The sequence below is a fragment of the Pristiophorus japonicus genome, chromosome 1, assembly GCF_044704955.1.
Source record: "Pristiophorus japonicus isolate sPriJap1 chromosome 1, sPriJap1.hap1, whole genome shotgun sequence".
Taxonomy (NCBI): Eukaryota; Metazoa; Chordata; class Chondrichthyes; family Pristiophoridae; genus Pristiophorus; species Pristiophorus japonicus.
Genome location: NC_091977.1, coordinates 143370815 through 143394680, shown reverse-complemented (window position 1 = coordinate 143394680; position 23866 = coordinate 143370815). Strand labels below are relative to the sequence as shown.

The following is a 23866-nucleotide window of genomic DNA, read 5'->3' as shown; positions in this document are numbered from 1 at the left end:
GCCTGATAGTCTGCATCCCAGAGTACTTAAGGAAATAGTGGATGCATTGGTGATCATTTTCCAACAGTCTATTGATTCTGGATCAGTTCCTATGGACTGGAGGGTAGCTAATGTAACACCACTTTTTAAGAAAGAAGGGAGAGAGAAAACGGGTGATTATAGACCCGTTAGCCTGACATCAGCAGTGGGGAAAATGTTGGAATCAATTATTAAAGATGTGATATCAGTGCATTTGGAAAGCAGTGACGGGGTCGGTCCAAGTCATGCTTGACAAATCTTCTGAAATTTTTTGAGGATGTAACTAGTAGAGTGGACAAGGGAGAACCAGTGGATGTGGTGTATCTGGATTTTCTAAAGGCTTTTGACAAGCTCCCACACGAGATTGGTGTGCAAAATTAAAGTACATGGTATTGTAGGTAATGTACTGATGTGGATAGAGAACTGGTTGGCAGACAGGAAGCAGAGTGTCGGGATAAAGGGGTCCTTTTCAGAATGGCAGGCAGTGATTAGTGGGGTGCCGCAGGGCTCAGTGCTGGGACCCCAGCTATTTACAATATACATTAATGATTTAGATGAAGGAATTGAATGTAATATCTCCAAGTTTGCAGATGACACTAAGCTTGGGTGGCAGTGTGAGCTGTGAGTAAGATGCCAAGAGGCTGCAGGGTGACTTGGACAGATTAGGTGAGTGGGCAAATGCATGGCAGATGCAGTATAATGTGGATAAATGTGAGGTTATCTACTTTGGGGGCAAAAACACGAAGACAGAATATTATCTGGATGGCAGCAGATTAGGAAAAGGGGAGGTGCAACGAGACCTGGGTGTCATGGTACATCAGTCATTGAAAGTTGGCATACAGGTACAGCAGGCGGTGAAGAAGGCAAATGGTATGTTGGCCTTCATAGCTAGGGGATTTGAGTATAGGAGCAGGGAGGTCTTACTGCAGTTGTACAGGGCCTTGGTGAGGCCTCACCTGCAATATTGTGTTCAGTTTTGGTCTCTTAATCAGAGGAAGAACATTCTTGCTATTGAGGGAGTGCAGCGAAGGTTCACCAGACTGATTCCAGGGATGGAAGGACTGACATATGAGGAGGGATTGGATCAACTGGGCCTTTATTCACTGGAGTTTAGAAGGATGAGAGTGGATCTCATAGAAACATATAAAATTCTGATGGGACTGGACAGGTTAGATGCAGGAAGAATGTTCCCGATGTTGGGGAAGTCCAGAACCAGGGGACGCAGTCTAAAGATAAGGGGTAAGCCATTTAGGACTGAAATGAGGAGGAACCTCTTCACTCAGAGTTGTTAACCTGTGGAATTCCCATCGCAGAGAGTTGTTGATCCCAGTTCATTGGATGTATTCAAGAGGGAATTTGATATGGCCCTTACGGCTAAAGGGATCAAGGGGTATGGAGGGAAAGCAGGAAAGAGGTACTGAGGTGAATGATCAGCCATGATCATATTGAATAGTGGTGCAAGCTCGAAGGGACGAATGGCCTACTCCTGCACCTATTTCCTATGTTTCAACCGTCTTCTTCCCATGGCTGAGGAGCTCCTCCCGGAGTCACAGTGTGGATTTCGTCCCCCATGGCACACAATGGACATGATTTTTGTGGCACGACAGCTACAAGAAAATTGCAAGGAACTCCGCCAGCCTTTATACATGGCCGCCTTCGACCTTACAAAGGCCTTTGACACTGTCAACCGCGAGAACATAAGAACATAAGAAGAACATAAGAATTAGGAACAGGTGTAGGCCATCTAGCCCCTCGAGCCTGCTCCGCCATTCAACAAAATCATGGCTGATCTGGCCATGGACTCAGCTCCATTTACCCGCCCGCTCCCCATAACCCTTAATTCCCTTATTGATGCCCCGTTTCTGATGCCCCCAAAAGTTCGTCACCATCCTCTGCCTGCTCTACGACGACATGCAGGCCGTGATCCTTACCAACGGATCCACCACAGACCCAATCCAAGTCTGGACTGGGGTCAAACAGGGCTGAGTCATCGCCCCAACCCTCTTAATCTTCCTCGCTGCCATGCTCCATCTCACAGTCAACAAGCTCCCGCTGGAGTGAAACTAAACTACAGAACCAGTGGGAACCTGGTCAACCTTCGCCGTCTGCAGGCCAGGACCAAGACCACTCCAATCTCTGTCGTCAAGCTATAGTACGCAGACGACGCCTGCGTCTGTGCACATACAGAGGCTGAACTCCAAGTCATAGTCAACGTATTTACTGAGGCGTACGAAAGCATGGGCCTTACGCCAAATATCCGTGAGACATATGTCCTCCATCAGCCTGTCCTCGCCGCACAGCACTGCCCCCTAGTCATCAAGATCCATGGCGCGGCCCTGGGCAACGTGGACCATTTCTCATACCTCAGGAGCCTCTTAACAAGAGCAGACATTGACGACAAGATTCAACGCCGCCTTCAGTGCACCAATGCAGCTTTCGGCCGCCTGAGGAAAAGAGTATTTGAAGATCAGGCCCTCAAAACTGCCACCAAGCTCATGGTCTATAGGGCTGTAGAAATACCCGTCCTCCTGTATGGCTCAGGGACATGGACCATGTACAGTAGACACCTCAATTCGCTGGAGAAATACCACCAACGATGCCTCTGCAAGATCCTACAAATCCCCTGGGAGGACAGATGCACCAACATTAGCGACCTCGACCAGGCCAATATCCCCAGCATTGAAGCACTGACCACACTTGATCAGCTCTGCTGGGCAGGCCACATTGTTCGCATGCCAGACACGAGACTCCCAAAGCAAGCGCTCTACTCGGAACTCCTTCACTGCAGACGAGCCAAAGGTGGACAGAGGAAACGTTACAGGGACACCCTCAAAGCCTCCCTGAAAAAGTGCAACATCCCCACTGTCACCTGGGAGACCTTGGCCAAAGATCACCCGAAATGGAGGAAGTGCATCCGAAGGGCCGCTGAGCACCTCGCGTTTCATCGCCAAGAGCATCAGAAATTAAGCGTAGGCAGCGGAAAGAGCGTGCAGCAAACCTGTCCCACCCACCCTTTCCTCAATGACTATCTGTCCCACCTGTGACAGGGACCGTGGCTCTCCTATTAGACTGTTGAGCCACCTAAAGGACTTATTTTAAGAGTGGAAGCAAGTCTTCCTCGATTTCGAGGGACAGCCTATGCTGATGATGATATTACTTCAGACTGAAGACATCGAAGGAGAGAATCACACCGGATCCTGATTTATTATGGCCTTGTCGCAGGCCCAGAGATTGGAAAGTCTCCTTTCCTTCTCCCCGCCCCCCTCCATGACCACGTGGCACACATGCTCTGTCCATTGATGGTGCCCCCTCCCCATCTCAATGACATGCAAAAGGACTTGTTTAACCTTTAAAATGGTGTCCAACAGTAATAACCTGAATTGACTGTTCATGCACCATCTTTGTATCACCGAGACTATTCCACTCGTCTCAACATTCAGGCCATAAACATCAGTCGTTTCCCCTGTATATTGACGGACAAACCTACTGGTGGACCCCTGGAAATCTTCTCGGTTGAGAAACCCCTGCCACAAAGAACATGTATAAAGTACCCACCATACCTCTATGATCTCTGTTGGTCAACTGACCACCCTTCAAAATCTAATCTTGCCCAGAGCCGGCTTTCGAGGTGCCGAGTGGAATTCCGTAAAGAGCTGTTCCACAGTTTTGGGCAAGTCCTTGCATTTTACTATGTTGATACTTGGTGTGGATGCATTTGTTAGAATTAGTTATGTTGTCTAGACAGAGAGTTGATGTAACCATTCTGCTGGCTTCAGAGTGAATGCGTAAATTGCGACAAGTGAAAAGTTAGAACACCATCGATAAGTTGGAGAATCACATCTCTACTTAAATAGAAAATCAAGAAAATGCAGCAATTTTACTTCTGTCTATTCAATTTCTTTGACAGGTTCTCAAATGTGTGTTTAAGTTTCACTTTACTTCTGTAATTTCTTATCAGGCAGCCTATTACAACATGAAGCCTGCTGCTCTTCAACAACAATTAGAAAATGTCCACCTGAACCAAGAGAAGTCTGAGGCCTTTGCACTGGCCTGGACAAATATGGGCCAAGATATTGTTGAAAAATTGAGGCAAAATACTTTTGCTCCTAAAAAGGTAATACAAGTCGAGATGGTTAAAAATGAATACGGGGATGAGGTTTCCTTTTTTAAAAAGAAAGAACTTGCAATATATATCACATTATCATATGACGCAGAAATATCCCAAAGCACTTCACGTACAATGAATTTGTTTGAAGTGTAGTTACTGTTTATCACAATGGAAGTGGCTGTCGCATATGGCATAGACATGAATGATCAGTTAATTTGTGTTTGGTAATGGTGGTGGGAAAGAATGGGCCACTAGTAAAAAAATTACCTGCTCTTTTTTAAATGGTGCCATATCATAGAATCATAGAAATTTATAGCATGGAAGGAGACCGTTTCAGCCCATCGTGTCCACGACAGCTGACCAGGAGCTATCGAGCCTACTCCCACTTTCCAGCTCTTGGTCCGTAGGCTTGTAGGTTACGGCATGTGGTGAGGGTTTCTGTCTCTACCACCCTTTCAGGCAGTGAGTTCCAAACCCCCGCTACCCTCTGGGTGAGGAAATTTCCCCTCATATCTCCTCTAAACCTCCCCCCAATTACTTTAAATCTATGCCCCCTGGTTGTTGACCCCTCTGCCAAGGGAGACAGATCCTTCCTATCCACTCTATCCAGGCCCCTCATAAATTCATACACCTCAATCAGGTCTCCTCTCAGCCGCCTCTGTTCCAAAGAAAACAGACCCAGCATCTCCAATCTTTCTTCATAGCCAAAATTTTCCAGTCCAGGCAACATTCTTGTAAATCTCCTTTGCACCCTTTCCAGTGCAATCCCATATTTCCTGTAATGTGGTGACCAGAACTGCATGCAGTACTCCAGCTGCAGCCTAACCAGTGTTTTATATAGTTCAAGCATAACATCCTTGCTCTTGTATTCCCCTGCTTCGACTAATCAAGGCAAGTATTCCATATGCCTTCTTAATTACCTTATCTACCTGGCCTGCTACCTTCAGGGATCTGTGGACCTGCTCTCCAAGGTCCCTTTGTTCCTCTACACTTTTCAGTGTCTAACCATTTAATGTGTATTCACTTGCCTTGTTAGACCTTCCCAAATGCATTACCTCACTCTTATCCGGATTGAATTCCATTTTCCACTGTTCTGCCCACCTGACCATTACATTGATATCTTCTTGCGGTCTGCAACTTTCGTCTTCATTATCAACCACACAGCCTATTTTAGTGTCATCTGCAAACTTCTTAATTATACCCCAACATTCAAGACCAGGTCATTGATATATACCTCAAAAAGCAAGGGACCCAGCACTGAGCTCTGCGGAACCCCTCTGGATACAGCTTTCCAGTCACAAAACAGCCATCAACCATTACCCTTTGCTTCCTGCCTCTGAGCCAATTCTGGATCCAACTTGCCACCTTGCTCTGGATCCTATGGGCTATTACTTTTGTGACCAGTCTGCCATGTGGGACCTTATCAAAAGCTTTGCTAAAATCGATATACACTACATCATACGCACTGCCCTCATCGACCCTCCTGGTTACCTCCTCGAAAAATTCAATCAAGTTAGTCAGACACGAACATCCCTTAACAAATCCATGCTGACTGACCTTGTTTAATCCATGTCTTTCCAAATGAAGATTTATCCTGTCCCTCATGACTTTTCCAATAATTTTCCCACCAATGAGGTTAGGCTGACTAGCCTGTAATTAATCGGTCTATCCCTTTCTCCCTTTTTAAACAAAGGTACAACATTAGCAGTCATCCAGTCCTCTGGTACCACACCTGTAGCCAGAGAGGATTGGAAAATGATGGTCAGAGCCTCTGCCATTTCCTCTTTTGCTTCTCTTAACAGCCTGGGATACATTTCATCTGGGCCTGGGGATTTATCCACTTTCAAAACTGCTAAGCCCCTTAATACTGCCCCTCAATGTTTATCTTGTCTAATATTTCACATTCCTCCTCCCTCATTGCAAAGTCTACATCGCCCCTCTTGTGAAAACAGATGCAAAGTATTCATTAAGAATCATACCCAGGTCTTCTGCCTCCACACACAGATTTCCTTTATAGTGTCTTATAGGCCTCACTATTTCTCTAGTTATCCTCTTGCTCTTAATATATTTATAAAACATTTTTGGGTTTTCCATGATTTTGCTTGTCAACATTCTTTCATACACTCGCTTTGCTTTCCTGATATCTTTTTTTAATTACACCCCAGCACTACTTATACTCCTAGAGTTTCTGCAGTGTTGAGTTCTCAGTATCTCATTAACCTCCCTTTTTTACTTTATCTTACCCTGGTATGTCCCTTGACATCCAGGGGGCTCTAGATTTGTTAGCCCCACCCTTTTTTTTAAGGGAACGTACTTGCTCTGTACCCTCAGGATCTCCTCCTTGAATGCCTCCCACTGTTCTTACACTGATTTACATTAAGTAGTGATTTCCAGTCCACTTTGGCCAAATCCCATCTCAGCTCAGCATAATTGTCTTTACCCCAATGGAGAACTTTTATTCCTGGTCCACCTTTGTCCTTTTCCATAACTACCCTAAATCTTAATGAATCATGATCACTAGCACCAAAATGCTAGTTAGGGTAGTTGAAATCCCCATTATTACAGCTCTATAGCTTTTGCACTTTGCAGCAATTTGCCCACATATTTGTTTTGCTATCTCCCTCTGACTGCTGGTGAGTCTACAGTACACTCTCAATAGTGTGATCACCCCTTTTTTGTTCTTCAATTCAACCCATATGGTCTCGTTTGATCCTTCTAACATATCATCCCTTCGCACAGCTGTAATTGTTTCCTTAATTAATACTGTGACATCCCCTCTTTTTTTACCCCCCTCCCTATCACGTCTGAAAACCCTGTAACCAGGAATGTTGTGAGCTGTCATACCTACTCTTTCAGCCATGTCTCACTACTAGCTATAATATCGTACTCCCAAGTGTCAATCTGTGCTCTCAGCTCATCTGCCTTGTTCCCTATATTCCTTTTATTGAAGTATATGCCATTTAGTGGTGCCAAACTCCCCTGTTGTCTATTTTCCAGCCCCTGTTTCCTTTGTCTTCCAAATTCACTTTCTACTTTTCTGCTGCCTAATTCCAGCTTTGCTTCTCTCCCCACTGAATCTATTCTCTGGTTCCCATCCCCCTGCCAAGCTAGTTTAAACCCTCCCCAACAGTACTAGCAAATCGTCCCGCAAGGATACTAGTCCCGACTGTTGAGGTTCAACCCGTCCAGCTTGTGCAGGTCCCACCTTTCCCCAGAAACGGTCCCAATACCTCAGGAATCTAAAGCCCTCCCTTCTGCACCATCTCTCCAGCCACGCATTCATCTATTCTATCCTCCTATTTCTGTACTCATGAGCACGTGACACCAGCAGTAATCTGGAGATTAGTCCCTTTTAGATCCTGCTTTTTAATCTCTCCTCGCTCCCTTATCTCTGTTTGCAGGACCTCCTCCCTCTTTCTGCCTATATAGAAAGAGGGATGAGGTCCTATAATATCATACGAACCATAAGAACACATAGTTGAGGCCTCAGTTTAACATTTCATTTGAATGATGGCAGCAGTCACTCAGTATTGTACTGGAGTGTCTAGGTAATGTCTTGGAATGGGGCTTAAATCCATGACTACCTGATTCAGAGGTGAGAATACTTCCAACTGAGCCATACTAAAACATAAATAGTCTTGCCTTATTAAAACTTCTAGTTCTGATACAAGGTCATTAACCTGAAATGTCAACTGTGTTTCTCTTTCCACAGATGCTGCCTAATCTGCTTTGCATCATTTCTGTTTTTATTTCCGATTTCCAGCATTTGCAGTATTTTGCTTTTGTGATAGGGATATGATAAGTGGCACAGCAGGATGAGGCTGAGTGTGGCTTTGCAGTAACGTTTCATGATCATCTGAGATCATTGAAAGGTTTGCGCCACTGCAGTCAGGTCCTCCTGACAACATCCCTGCTTGTATCTACCTGTACAATGTGCAACCAGGCTGCATTGGTGTCCCGCGGAGGTCTCTTCTGTCCATTGGAGGGGAAGAGAACCTCCCTGTGTGCTCTGACTCCCTCCATAGGCATATGGCGGGGGAAGTCATGGGAGAGCTTGGGTGCAGTGTTTGCAACACCTCAATGCTGCAGAACACTGACAGCACAACTGTCAAAATGATTGTGGGCATCGTCCCTTTAAGGAAACCGGTGGTTGATGCATCATTAAATGATGACATCAGACCCGCTTTCTTTTAATTGGCCAGGAACCTCGCCGGGCGGGCTTACCGAGCCCAATCAGGGCAAAATCGCTTCAACAGAGTGCAATGGAACCAGGAGCAGGGTCGCAGTCCGCCACCTACTTAGCCCGCGACCATTATATTTTTTAGAAATGTGGATAATCTTAATTTGCTGATTGCCCCTAATATTGAAGCACACGTATCCTGCTCTTTGAAATAAATTTAGATACACAGCTACTGAATCTCCTATGGTGTTGCACATGGTGAGAAGTGCTGTATTAAGTTAAGCAGGGTTAGAATGTGGAAGCAGGAAAATTGAGCCAAGGTGGGAGAGGAGGCAGATACAGAAGTAGTCTGCAAATGTATTCCAATATATAACATCTATTCTGCATTTATATCTTTAAATGTAATCATATTTACAGCTTGAAAACATTGGGTGGTGCCTTAACCTTGAAATGGGCCAGTCAACACAAGCCAAAATGAAGTCGCCTCATGCTATTCTTGAGCTTGGAGTCAACAGTGAAGACTCTGAGGTAAATGAAAGAGAAATATTATAACGAGGAAAGCTGTCTTGTAATGCTAATTGGTATTGTTTATATTAGCCAGCTGCAACCAATCAGATGTGCATCCAAGCCCAAAGATAAGTTGTGATTAACTGACTTGAGCCAGTACAGGATTTTCTTTTGTGTGCTTCTTTCCTCCTCCCTCTTTGTCCTTTAAGTGGCTGATTCCTGCTCTGGTACACTTCTATGGGCATTGCTTGCCTTCCCATACCTCACTCAAGTAGCCCTTTTTCTTGTATGAGCCTAGGCATCAACTGTTGGCATGTCAATTACTTGAGATTGGTGCCGTGGAACTGTGCACCAGCATATAAGTGACCACTTTTTGTAAAATAGTAATGGAAAGTAAGTTCCCTGACTTGGAGATGTAATGGTATATTTACAGGATAGTACATTTCTCATATAACTATAATCTTAGAATGGTCTTATGCTGATCTATAGAAAAGTCATAGCATAATGTGCTAATGAAAGATCAGCACTGTCACTACTGGTCATTAAAGGCTGAGATTTGAGGAATATTACTAAAAAGAAATGGCAGTTTTTTTGCATTCATTTAGGTGTTCCCATAGCAATAGGGGTTCTAGTCCGGATATTCTCAAGAAAAAATCTCCAAATTCAGTGGCATATTGAGATTCAGATTTCTCTCCTGCCTCCCCCTCTTTCCCCCCCCCCCTCTTAAAATGGGCATCAACAAAAAATACACAATCATTCTTCCAACTTTTCAACTCTTAAAATGGATCATTTTTTTTTAGTTATCATGCCACAGATGGGGAACAGAAACAAGAGGGAGGCTTTTTTTTATTGATGTACGGGAATTGTTCATCAATCTGCCATAAAATCCAGTCCTTCGTCAATGATCCCTCCCCCTTTCACAGTCACAGTCTCGGACAGAATTATAGAATGATATAGCACAGAAGGAGGCCATTCAGTTCATCGTGCCTGTGCTGGGTCTTTGAAACAGCTATCCAATTGCTCCCACTACCCTGCTCTTTCCCTATAATGCTGCAATGTTTCCACTTGTAAGTATCCAATTTCCTCAAGTTACTGAATCTGTTTCCTACCATCCTTTCAGACAATGCATTCTAGATCATCAAACCTTGCTGTGTGTTTTCTCATGTCGCCTCTGGTTCTTTTGCCAATTACCTTAAATCTGTGTCCTCTGGTTAGTAACCTTTCTTCCACTGGAAACAGTTTCTCTTCATTTACTCTTATCAAAATCCTTCATGATTTTGAACACCTCTATTAAGTGTCCTCTGAATCTTCTCTGCTCTAAGGAGAACAGTTATAGTTTCACTAGTCTCTTTGTGTAACTGAAGTCCTTCATCTCTGGTACCATTCTAGTAAATTTCCTCTGCATCCTCTAAGACTTTAACATCCTTCCCAAAGTGTTATGCATAGAATTGGCCATAATACTCCAGCTGGAGCCTAACCAGTGTTTTATAAAGAGTTAGCATAACTTCCTTGCTTTTGTACTCCATTCTCTATTTATAAAGCCAAGGATCCCATATGCCTTTTAAACAGCCTTCTCAACTTGTCCTGCCATCTTCAAAGATTTGTGTACATAAACCCCCCAGGTGTCTCTGTTCCTACGCCAGCTGTAAAATTGTATAATTTCATTTTTATTGTGTCTCTTCATTCTTTCTACCAAAATGAGTTACATCACACTTCTCTGCATTAAATTTAACCTGCCATGTCTCTGCCAATTTTACCAGTCTGTCTTCGTCCATGTAACTTCTGTTACCATCCTCCTCATTGTTTACTACATTTCATGTCATCTGCTAACTTTGAAATTATGCCCTGTATACCCAAGTCCAGCTTATTAATATACGTCAAAAAGAGCAGTGATCCCATACGGGACACCACTGTATACTTCCCTTCAGTCTGAAATACATCACCCCTACTCTCTGCTTACTGTCCCTTAGCCAATTCAAACGGCTTTTGAAAGTCCATTTACACATCAACCGCCAATGTTCCCCCTAAGGTGTGCAACCACGCACCAATTGTGAGGTCCCACACAAGCTGCTTATCAGCTCCTGCCGCTGGAAGAGATACCGCGCATGCATGACCGTGCATGTGTGAGCGCATAGCAAATTTAAAGGGACCATGCATGAGGGGAAAAAAAAATTAGAGGGAACACCGTCAACCACACTAAGCTCATCAAACCTTTCCATTACTTCATCAAATAACTCAATTAAGTTAGTCATACACGATTTGCCTTTAACAAATCTGTATTGGCTTTAACTTATTAACCCATATTTTTCCAAGTGACAATTAATTTTATCTCTGATTATTGTCTCTCATTGTTTCCCCACCTGACTGGCCTGTAGTTGCTGGGTTTATCCCTCCCCTTGTTTGAACAGCGGTGTAACATTTACAATCATCCAGTCCTATGACACCGCTCCAAAATCTAAAGACAATAGGAAGATTGTGGCCAGAACCTCTGCAATTTTCATCCTTGCTTCTTTCAGCAACCTAGGATCCATCCCATCTGGACTGGGTTACTTTTCTACTTTGAGCGCAGCCAATCTTTTAACTAGCTCCTCTATCAATTTTATCCTATCCGATTTCTCTACTACCTCCTCCTTTATTGTGACATTGGCAGCATCCTCTTTATTGAAGACAGATGCAAAGTACTCATTTAATATCTCAGCCATTCCCTCTGTCTCCACAAAAAGATCTTTTTGGTTCCTAATCGATTCCACCCTTCCTTTGATTACCCTTATACTATTTATATGTTTATAAAAGACATTTGGGTTCCCTTTTATGTTGCCCACTAATCTAGTCTCATACTCTTTCTTTGCCTCTCTTATTTCCTTTTTAAGATTTCTGCTTTACTTGCTATATTCAGCTTGGTTCTCTACTGTATTATGAATCATACAATTTTCATAAATCTCTCTCTCCTCTGTCTCCTTTTAGCGTCTATATCTTTAGTCATCCAGGTCGTTCTAGCTTTGCATGCCCTCCTTTTCCCCTTGGTGGGAATGTGTCTCATCTGTACCCGAACTATCTCCTCTTTGAAGGCCTCCCATTGTTCATTTACTGTTTAACTGCCAATCTTTGATTGCAATCCACCTGGGCCAGATCCCTTTTTAACTCATTGAAATTAGTTTGTTTTCAGTGGAGTATTTTCACATTTGATTTTTCCATAACTGCTCTTAACTTAATATTGTGATCACTCTTTCACAAATGCTCCACCACTGAAACATGCTCCATTTGCCCTACTTTGTTCCCCAGAATAGATCCAGCATTGCTTCCTTCCTCGTTGGGCTGGAAAATAGTTGACCAGAAAAGTAGTTCTTGTAGACCTATGAAATCTGCTCTATCACATGACCTCTAAGCACTAGGAGCATCGATCTGTATTAATGAACTGCTTCAGTGAGTGATTTTCATGACAAAAGCATGAATCCCATTAATAATGTTGTGTGTTTGTAATGCACTCCAGTGTAATCTTTTTATTTTCTTGATTTACCATTTGTCGACAGCAGGTGGCAATAAAAGCATGTTTTCCATTAAATTCTGGTATTAGGATACTTGTTTGAGGCATTATATTGGTGCACCATTTATACTTCTGAAGAGAAGTCCCTGTTGGATACAATTAGAATAGCTCAAGTCGATGTCAGAGCTCAGCTGGCACAAGGATACATGTCTTGTTTGCTTTTTGTTCAGTGCAACTTGAGGAGTGCTGTAGACTGCAAGTAAGTCATTAGCAAATGCATGACAGCCCAAAAGACTGTTTTGTGATCCCAAGAGAAAATATTTGTACATGTAAGCATTACTTGTATGCAGATTTCTGCAGTTCTTGAGTTAATCATAATCAAAGGAACTAAAAGAAAGTGATTCATATCTAATGTATGTTGTGTGTTACTTTCCCCATATTGTGCCACTTGTCACACCAACTCTTCTTGGAAAAATCCCCAACAAATTGGGAACATTGTTGCAATGAAATTTATGATTGAAAAGTGGTTTGTGGACCAAATTAAACAAATAGAGCTCTGCTTACCTTAAGAGTGAGACATCTCAATTTAGAAGACTTAATTTTAAAAAAAAATAGTGTCTCACTCAATACGAGTAAGACTTTAAAGATCTTGTTCATTATATTTTAATCTATGCGGTTGCTTCTCTGACCCTCAGAAATATGAGCGTGACATGAGAATAGATTACATATATCTAGTGAGTGGAACTGGTTTTTAATTGGATCAGATATCCCGTTGACTAAATATGAACTATTGGTCATTGGTACATTCAAGCCAATCAGCAGAAATAGCCACAATTGGTTTGTCAGGAACTCTTGCATCACAGATCTATGATTAGTTTGAGATATTATTCTTTTAATGTGTGATGATCTCCGAATACACCCAATGGATTTATATTTTTCTTTTCCGATTTCACTTAGTTCACTAGGCTGTGATCATACAATACACTCTTTGGCACTGATCCATGCAACAATTTGCCTGCATCAACAAACTAATGCCTCTATCTGCGCCACCATTTGTCAAAGACTTTAAATACTGTGCAAAAATGCAATAATCCATTTGTGATCCTTGTACATGGTTGTTGAATCAAATGCTTATTGCCCAAGCTGTGAGCTGCTAAATGTTATTTGAGTTCATAAAGTACAACCATAATAAATGACTGCACCATGTTTCCGACAAGGAAATGTTGGCATTGTATGGTGCTAAGGACTCTGGCCTCAATTGACCAGCAACTCACTGGTGTTGGACAATGCCAGTACAAACTGGTACTGAGGCTCTTTTACATCTTTCAGTGCTGAAAGTTCCTTGGCAATGGGAGTGCTAATGCTAAAAGATTATCTGCATCAGGCAGAGATCAAACTTGATTTCTTCAAAAGGTAATATAGGTCTAGTAACATTTGATTTTCCTTAGACATGGACTCCCAAGCTCAGAGGTCTCGGCACTATTTGGTAAAGTAATATTGAAGCAACCTCGGTGCTGGTTGATCCAAGTATCCTTCGGGCAGTACTTTGTTAGGGATTATGAAAACAAAACAAATTTCCCTCCTGGGGGAAACTATAACCTGTGGATGTGTCTTTAAATGACTCTGGGTTAGTGGTCTCAATCCTTCATCGTGGGGGATAGGTTCACTATCTTCAGCTGCGTGTGTGTGGTCTGGTCTCCAGCATTGGGGGAATATCCTTCGGAGAGATCCACCAGTTTTTGTACAGTGGAACGGGGGTAGGGCGGATGGGGGGAGAACATAAGAACATAAGAAATAGGAGCAGGAGTAGGCCATTTGGTCCCTCGAGCCTGCTCCGCCATTCAATATGATCATGGCTGATCTGATCTTGGCCTCAACTCCACTTCCCTGCCCGCTCCCCATAACCCTTCACTCACTTATCGTTCAAAAGTCTGTCTCCTTCCACCTTAAATATATTCAATGACCCAGCCTGCACAGCTCTCGGGTAGAGAATTCCAAAGATTCACGCCCCTCAGAGAAGAAATGCTTCCTCATCTCCATTTTAAAGGGGCGACCCCTTCTTCTGAAACTATGACCCCTAGTTGTAGATTCCCCCACAAAAGGAAACATCCTCTCTGCACCTACCCTGTCGAGCCCGCTCAGAATCTTATACGTTTCAATAAGATCACCTCTCATTCTTCTAAACTCCAAAGAATATAGGCCCAACCAGCTCAACCTTTCTTCATGAGACAGTCCCTTCATCTCAGGAATCAACCTCGTGAACCTTCTCTGAAGTGGGCTGCAAGAGGGCGGAAAGAGTTCAAGGAAATGGGAAAATCTGGTATCCTTCCCTCATACAGTATGCTAGGGAATTAAAGAACACACTGCATAAAACTCTGAACAAAACTGTCAGTGATTTGGTATTTCCACCACCTATACAGCTCCAACGATGCTCTAGAAGCTCAATACCATCCAGGATAAAGCAGCCTGCTTGATTGGCACCCCATCCATCACCTTAAACATGCACTCCCTTCACCACTGATGCACCTTAGCTGCAGTGTGTACCATCTAAGATGCACTGCAGCAACTCACCACTGCTTTTTCGGCAGCATCTTCCCAAACCTGCGACCACGACCTCTACCATCTAGAAGAACAAGGGCAGCAGGTGCATGACAGCACCATCACCTGCAAGTTCCCCTCCAAGTCACACACCATCCTGACTTGGAAATATATCCATGTTCTTTCATCGTTGTTGAGTCAAAATGCTAGAACTCCCAACCTAACAGTACTGTGGGAGTGCCTTCACCAGATGGAGTGCAGTGGTTCAAGAAGGCGGATCATCACCAGCTTCTAGGGGATACTTCGGGATGGGTAATAAATGCTGGGTTTACTAGCGACGCCCACATCCCGTGAATGAATAAGATAAAAGACCATATACTAGAAAATTAAAGAGCATGCTGCATAAAACTCTGAACAAAACTGACTTTGACTTGGCAGAATCAATAAGAACCATGCTACTGTGCATAGTAGGACAGTCTAGTAAACCAGAGCCAGTAGAAGTCCAAAGACCCACAACATGAACAGGACTCCTCTGGAAGGGTAGAGGAAGATAGCAATGAATTACCTGAGTGCAAATTATAGTTCAGGTGCTTGGGAAATCCAAGGAATTGAACACTGAGTCCAAGTGGATGGATGCACTGGGCCAAGAAATTTACCAACAAGGGGCTAATTAGTTTGATAGAATGCCATGAAGCTCGTAGGTAGATTTATTCACTGAAGAGCCATGCAACTCCAGGTAATATGCTTATCAAGGATCAAATGTAGACTACATGCTCCAACTGGAAGCAATGGTCCATACCCTAGACTGCATAGACTGGCAGGTTGTATCTAGAATTACTCCCACAGGAGCTACAGTCAGCAGTTATTGCAACTATTATTTGATGACTAAGATATTTTTGGAGGATAAACCTTTTAGAAAAACGTGCAGAAAATGAAATTTTCGATGGAGCTGTTTATAACAAGCACGATCCTTTTTGAAAGATCTGCTCATTCAACCAGCCAAGATCATATCAAAAGCCTGGCTCCAGCAGCAGCTTTTCACAGCACTTCAGAGTCCCAACCCATACTCCAGAATTTCACTTTCAAGTGATATCCATGGCCAGAGGCTCCTGCCGAGGATTCTTCTAATCATCTGGTATACCTCAGGCCTTACATAAGTGATTCACTAGATATCTCCCTCCCACGGGATATAGCTAGGAGGCTGCCTGCAAGAATTTAGGATATATTTAGAAAGATCACTACAGATTCCAGAGTTCCAGATATAATCTGGGAGGACTACTTTCTTCATTTTAACAAACATGTCACACTGATTCATTGGAGTGATTAAATTCAACCGTCTGCAGTATTATATCATGCTAGAAGTGTTAAATGGACAAGCTACTAAAATTGGGGGTGATTAGAAAAAAAATCACCCCGATTAGGACAGTACCCTTTGCTAGACTCAGAGCCCCAAGCTAATTCCTAAAGCAGAAAAAATGTAAATGGCCCCACTATCACAGATTATCCAAGTAGTTTGCCTGCTGGTTAGTTGCTATCGACTCAAGCTGTGCTAATATCCAAGTTGCTATATGGGAATAAATTGAATTTCAAGGGCAAAGTTAACAATACAAGATAGTCCTCTTTGATTTCAACAACCAAGGTTTTCTCATAGTGCCTTTCTGTAGTCATATTGCATTTCAAGATGCAGAATCTACATGAAAATCTGTATTTGCTGAATTGCCACATCAGAACCCCATATATAATGTCACCCAACTTGGCCGTGTAGCATATGCTTAATTCAGCCCCCAAAATGGGACTCCCAGTAGCAACCTGGTTGGAGCCAATATTCTTAGGAGCATTATTTTGGACAATCTATTAGAAAGTTTTTCTACCTTCAGACAGGTTCACATACTTGGGAACCTGATAGCCTCTTGCAGATTAGGTCATGTGTCTCAACTAAAGTTTTTTTTAAGGTCTTCTGGCAGTCATCCTATATTTCTGAATGCCTCACATTTTAAGTGATTAACTTCAGGTCAATCTGCTCAGCCAGTGGTCCCCCTACAAAACTCACTTTTGCCAAACATAAGAATCAAATAGGCCCCGGACCCGGCCCTGTACCTCACATGGAGATCACAAAAGAACAATATAGAACAGGGCAATCCCTTGTAACAGCCTATCCAGCAATTGACAGTGGTACCATGTGCAATCTTAATGGAATAGAACACCCATCTGCGAATAAATTGGGTTTTAGGGAAGTTGTTGACGGAACAGTCTACCAGACAATTGATTGGAACTGAGAGCAATGTGACTAGTTCTGGAATATTTTTGAAGCATAGTGCAGAACAAACCAGTAAGAATATAATTGGACAACCCTGCTAAAGTGGTTCATTAAATCAGCAAGTAGGGAAGATTTTATTCACTCCTCCTTTTGTCAAATTGCAGTTTACTTAAACACAGGTGTCGGTGTCACGGTATGTGTTTTATTTCTCTGCTCAGTATTTACCTAGGGTAGATGCTGGCTGATCAGCATCTACCCTAGGCATATTAGTCTCAGTCCATCAGGTTAAAGGCATATAATGCTCTGGCCAGTTCAATTCATGCCTGGCCATCAAAGCACAAGGGAAACATCCAAGTTCTGGAAGCTGTAATGATTTGTAGTCTATTTTAACAACACATCACTAGCTTTATTCCAAAATTCCAGCTTGCAACATGTGATGTTTGTATATCAATCCTATTTCTGACCACTTAATTCAACTTATATATTCCATCACCTTTTTTCTGCTAAGCTCAAAAGTGTGAAGTCTCATTCTTTCCTTCAGATTTTAATTATTGTTGGAGAATTTAAAAAAAATTTTAAATTCAATTTACTAAAAAAAAGATTCTTGCTGTCTCATATCTCACTAATCCATCATTCTTTCTCTCTTCATTTTGCTTTTACTGTACATGATTTGCCATTGAATTAATTATTCTAACTTGCACTTCCTGACTTCAGACTGTGTCTCTCATTAAGAATTCTTCAATCTGATTGGTTAAAGAGATAACCAGTTGCTTTCCCTGTTCACACACATCCCGGATCCCCTGTAGGTGGCACTGCGCTGAAATGGATTACTAATCGCCACGCGTTCCAGTGTAAAACCCACAGAAAATCTGTGGGCAAGTGAAATGAATGGCTGGCATCGTTCGTTCGCTGATGACTGCAAAATCCGGTCCATTATTACAGTTTCAGTACAGAAAAGAGCTGTGAGACTGATCCATAATGTCAGACGACTGAGTTATAAAGAAAGGTTATAAAAATTTCCCTTGTTTCAAGACTGAAGATGTTACTGAATGAAATATAAAAGGTTAACCGGAAGTACTAGTTCAAACTACAATTATCGGACAAATTCAGGAAGCACTTCATACACAGTGATTAACACCTGGAATAGTCTTTCAGATAGGATAGTGGAGGCAAAATTTCTGGTATAAATAAGATAGATGTTTTTAGAAGGAGACCAGTTGGCCTGTCTTATTTGGGCTTGCATTTTACTAGAGCAATCCAAAATAAACCCCACTGCTCTTCACCGTAGCCTTGTATCTTCCTCTGCTTCAAATATTTATCCCTATTGGCCATAAAATATGCGGTGGTCTCTGCCTCTGTGGGGAAACATTTCGTACTTCCGCTATATAAATACTTTTTCCTGTGTCAGCTGTGGCTCAGTTGGTAGCACACTTGCTTCTGAGTCAGAAGGTTGTGGGTTCAAGTCCCATTTCAGAGACTTGAGCACGAAAATCCAGGCTGACACGTAAAAGATCCCACGACACTATTTCGAAGAAGAACAAGGGTGTTATCCCTGGTGTATTTATATTTATCCCTCAATCAACATAACAAAAACAGATTATCTGGTCATTATCGCATTGCTGTTTGAAAGAGCTTACTGTATGCGAATTGGCTGCCACGTTTCCCACATTACAACAGTTACACTTCAAAAGTACTTCCTTGCTTGTAAAGTGCTTTGAGAGGACCAGTGGTTGTGAAAGGTGCTATATAAATGCAAGTCTTTCTCCTAACCTCTCCCCACTCCATGACTATTTTAAATCGATGATCCCTCCTCACTGACTCCCCAATTAGTGGAAATGGTCTTTTGTGATTTACTATTATTAAAATCCTTCATAATTAAAAAAAATCTACTAAATCTCTTGGTCTTCTCTGCTTCGATGGAAATAGTCCCATTATGTCAAGTCTGTCCTCATAACTTTCATCCTTGACATCTTCCTGGTCAGTGTACGCTTTCTATGGTTTCAATGTTCTTCCTTTAATGAGACACCCAAAACTACACACACTAAATGTGGTCTAACCATTGCATTGTACAACTTTATCATTGCTACTTTACTCTTGTACTGTATTTCCCTATTTATAAAACCCTTTTAAGACTTTAATTATCTGCACTTGCGTCTTATGCGAATGATGTGTTTGAACCTGTATGTGTTTCTGTTAATCCACACCATTGAGTGTATCCTCCCGTTCCTTATTTTTTGTCCCAAAATGTATTAAGTCTGTTCATTCCACTAACTTGTCTTTGTTTTCCTGAAGTCTTTTATGGTCCTCCTGGATTTTTGCCAAACGCCCTACTTAAGTGTCATCAGCAATAAGCCCTAGGGTACATCACTTCTAACCCTTCTCCAATTCAAGCAACCTCTATTTATATACCTTGATTCTTTGTTACCTGTTTGTCAGCCAACTTTCTATCTACACTGTTATATTTCATCCTATACCATACATCTGAATTTTTGTAAACAGCTTAATGTAACACACCTTATCAAACACCTTCAAAAAATACATTTGCACAACATCGACATTCTCTTAATCTATCCAATCAATCATTTCTTCAAAAAATAATATGGGGGGAGTTTTAACCCCCAAAAATGGGTGGGTTGGGGTCGCATCGGAGGTTAAAGTGTTTAAAAAACTGAATCCTGACCCCAACCTACCACTTATGGTTTTAATGGAGGTGGAATGAGGACAAGCAGCTGATCTGCTCCCAGGAGGCAGTTGCCCATTTAATATTATAACGAGGCTGGCATGCCTCAGATTTAACCAGCATTTCAAATTTAACTGTCTGGTCGGATCTTTCAGGCCTCAGGGAATTGGCCAGCTAAAGTAAGGCGAGGACTGCTGGATCCAGTAGATAAGTGCCTTTACCTTTACCTCCTGGATCCATTGTCTCTGCCTAACCCACCCTCCATGATCAGAGACCCGCCCCCCCCCCCTCCCCCATGAGGCCTCCGATCACTCTCTCTTTCCTTTCCCCACCCCCCCCCCCCCCCCCCCAGCCACCAAATGATCCTTAGGCCGGCCCCGTTTCTCTCTCCCTCCACCCCCATACAACTGATGATCCTCGGGCAGGCCCCGATGTTACCCTGCTCCCACCAACCCCCCCCCCCCCCCCCCCGCCCACTCGAATCAGTTCCAGCCCCGATCGATGCTTCCCTCCCTGCCTCCTCTCTGCGGCCTAGTGCCACAAGCGTACCCATCTGGCTGGCTGTGGGTGGGAAACAGACCTTTGAAATGCAAATCAGGCCCTGCCGTTAAATTCGGCAGGGCCTGTGGACAAATCATTCTCCTGGGTTTCTCGACCACTTCCTAGCCCCCATCCTCCCTGCTCCCAGCCTGCCTCCCGCTTAAAATTATGACCATTTAAGTGTATCACAAACACAACTTGCCTTTGAAAATGCATATGCTGACTGTCCTTGTTTAATCAGTGCAATTCTAAATGCTCACTAATTTATCTTAAATTATGCATTCTAAGAAACGGAAGATTAGAAAGACAAAAAGGGTAATATAAATAAAAAAAATACTCTCAGATAATATGAAAGGAATTAATAAGAGCCCACAACTGACCACCTGGTCTATAGATGCTTGGTTTATCCTTCTCTCCCTCCTTGAACAAGGATGTTACATTGGCTACTCTCCAGGCCCACAGTATTTTTCCATATTTAAGGAGGATTTAAAAATTCTGGCATTTTCTATCTCCTGTCTGACGTTTTTCAAGATGACGTATCCACCTTGATTTCTGCTAATATTTTCAGAACCAATTCCTTTTCTAGTTATCTCTAAAATGTTTTATATTCTCATCTGCTACACCTACCATTTGTGCAAATCAATCCAAAATATGTACTTAATGTCTCCACCATACATTCACCTTCCACAATTTGATTCCTTTGTTCATTCCTGAATGTTCCTACCCTCTCTTTAACTATTCATCTACTTTTTATATGCTATAAAAGCTGATGCTATTTCCATTCATATCATCTGCTCGTCTTTTTTATAATAGTCTCCCTTTTCACCTCCCCATTGTTCCTTATAATTACATTTTAATATTGTTGTGCCTAAATTTATTCTATACATTTTAGTTTTAATCTCTCTTTATCCACAGAATTCTATTCTTTTGACCAATTTTTCATTTTTGAGAAATATAGGTACAACATTTGAAATCCGGCTACCTTGGGATCAAATCTGTGTCGGGTTTCAGGTTTTGCTGGATTTCGGACCTCGCTCCACTCCTCGCCACCTGCCGATCCTCGCTACCTGCCGGTTCACGCTGCTTGCGACCCCCTCTAGCGCTGCGTTTTTTACCGGTTTCCTCGTCCCTCGCTGCCCGATGTCGCCATCTGGGCCACCTCAAAAATGTCCAGTTTTCGGACACTTGTGGTTTTCAGAATTCCTGATTCGGGACATTGTACCTGTATGTTCATTTTGTTCTCTATGCAATTCATATTTGAAGATTTCCTACTGCTGATGTGTTGACCTATTTAACAGTTCTGCCCAATTAATTTAGGGCAGATTTCTTAGCTGACTGAACTTTGCCTTTTCCATTCCAGCACATTATCTTTGACTTTTCATCATCCTTTTTTGTTTACATTAAATCTAGCTGTGATGTGGTAGCTATTTCCCAAGTGTTCTCCTACTTTCTTATCAGGTATTTGGTGCATTCAATCAACAAATAGGTAGATACTATGATGGTTTCCCAGTAAGTTTCTATGGAGGGTTGAGATAGATTAAAAGATTGTGTTCTCCCTCATCTGTACCTTTTGCTCTCCTGTAATTCCTCTCGCATTCTGGCGTATCTCTGGCGCTAGTTCCATATTAGTTTAAAATGTAAATCTATTTGCATTCATGTTTTAGTGATTTTGGTGTTTTAAAATCCATCTCTGTTTTGATCACAAGGGGATCACGAGTTTTGTAAGCTATTTGGACGTTGCCCTCACTGGTTCCAAATTGAAAATGTGTTGTGGGATCTGTCTGCATCTGGAAACATTGGTTTGTCTCATTTAGTCAAAATTACTTAAAAATAAGCAATGTCCTTTTAAAACTATGAATTGCTTTTAAAATTGGGTGTCTATAGTTTTGGTAGCTCAGAAATAGTGCCAACAGAAGGCACTTTTACAAACCGAGATTTGTGAACTCCAAGTGGCGACTTACGACCTCTGAGCGTCACTGCACTTTTTATTGCCTCTTCCACTAGAACAGAAGCTTGCTTTGTGTTTCTGACTTCTATTTTCTGGACCAATTATATGTAGGGTACCATTGGAGGGATGGCATTCACCTCATTCATATTACAGTGTGTCCATTGGCTGTGGGAGTACTCTGCAGCCAGCGGCATACTATAAATATAAATGTGCCTGACAAGTGTAACCTTATAGTCTGTGCATTCTGGGAACAGGTCTTGCTCCTCCTTCATCCATAAGTAATAATTCCAGTGTTTCATTCAGTATATCACTTACCTCATCACCCCCTATATTCCATTGGAAATGGCTATACCAGGAGCTGTCTGTGCATACTTTTGTGAGTAATGGCTTGTCACCCATGTACTCATTAACTGAAAAACAGCACCTGAGATATTTTCATCCCAATTTTAAAGTGTTACATGCCAACATGTCTTCTTCCATATTTGCTTTAACTTATTTGCTGCTTTGTTAGACATTTATGCTGATCTTGGAGTACAGCTTGTAATTCACAACAAAGTTGCAATAACATTTTGCTTTACATCACATTAGGACTTCTGCTTTCTTTCGTTTTATCAGGTGCAAGGACAGATTTCTAATTTCCAAGTATTTCCCAAACTGAATTTAGTAAGTCACCTTTGTCACTGGGGAACAATAACAAATAAGCCGTGATGGAAAAGTATGACAGGATTATTTCAGTGATTAATTGAGTTTCTGACAGTCGCAAAAGAGCTTGATAAATATTCTGAATCTGTTGCAGGAAGTAAAATGTAATTGTTTGACAGACTAATTGTAACGACCAAATCAATATTTCTATGTGTATCTGTGTCTAGTTCTGTTTCATATAGTGTCATCCTATTGCAGTATGGAAACTAGAATGCAATGATCTCTTAATTAGTTGTTTCTCAACTAAGCCTTTAATTAGATTAGCTGTATAAAAGTTCTCTAACAAAGCCACTTCCTGTTTTGTGTTCAGTTTGTTTAGTTGTGTACCTATTTGAACTAAGTTCCTGCTAAGGGTATCGAATTATGGCCAGGATTTAACGAAGCACTTTTTTTTTTGGCCAATTCAGCCCCATTGAAAATGCCCTCTGCAAAAACACCTCTGAAAAGCACTCTGTTCCCTTTTATAGAATCCAAGCTGTTTTTCTTGATGTTTTAAACACTTGATGACAGCAATAACTGAAAAATACTGCTTTTGTCAGACATGTTTTTTCACTCTTTACAGTGTAAAGGAACTTCAAAGCTGCAGTAAGATGTAGCGTAGAATTGAATTTTCTACAGTTATACAATACAGTTTCTGTAAGCCAGCAAGAGTAAAACATAGAAAATAGGTACAGGAGTAGGCCATTCAGCCCTTCGAGCCTGCACCACCATTCAATATGATCATGGCTGATCATGCAACTTCAGTATCCCATTCCTGCTTTCTTTCCATACCCCTTGATCCCTTTAGCCATAAGGGCCACATCTAACTCCCTTTTGAATATATCTAACGAACTGGCCTCAACAACTTTCTGTGGTAGAGAATTCCACAGGTTCACAATTCTCTGAGTGAAAAAGTTCTCATCTC

At 42.1% G+C, this 23866-nt stretch overlaps 1 protein-coding gene across 4 annotated transcripts in view; it reads left to right on the top strand.

Annotated features, from left to right (window-relative positions):
• The window catches only part of commd10 (COMM domain containing 10), a 119953-nt gene that overhangs the window by 34617 nt on the left and 61470 nt on the right, over positions 1–23866 (top strand). The window contains exons 4-6 of one of the 4 annotated variants that reach the window (XM_070863377.1): positions 3977–4132; positions 8724–8834; positions 22876–22923. In XM_070863377.1, the coding sequence (XP_070719478.1) occupies positions 3977–4132; positions 8724–8834; positions 22876–22923 (315 nt within the window). Of the gene's footprint in view, positions 1–3976; positions 4133–8723; positions 8835–12095; positions 12348–22875; positions 22924–23866 lie in introns of those variants that run through there. The other 3 variants (XM_070863572.1, XM_070863505.1, XM_070863436.1) reach the window with 3 other exon arrangements.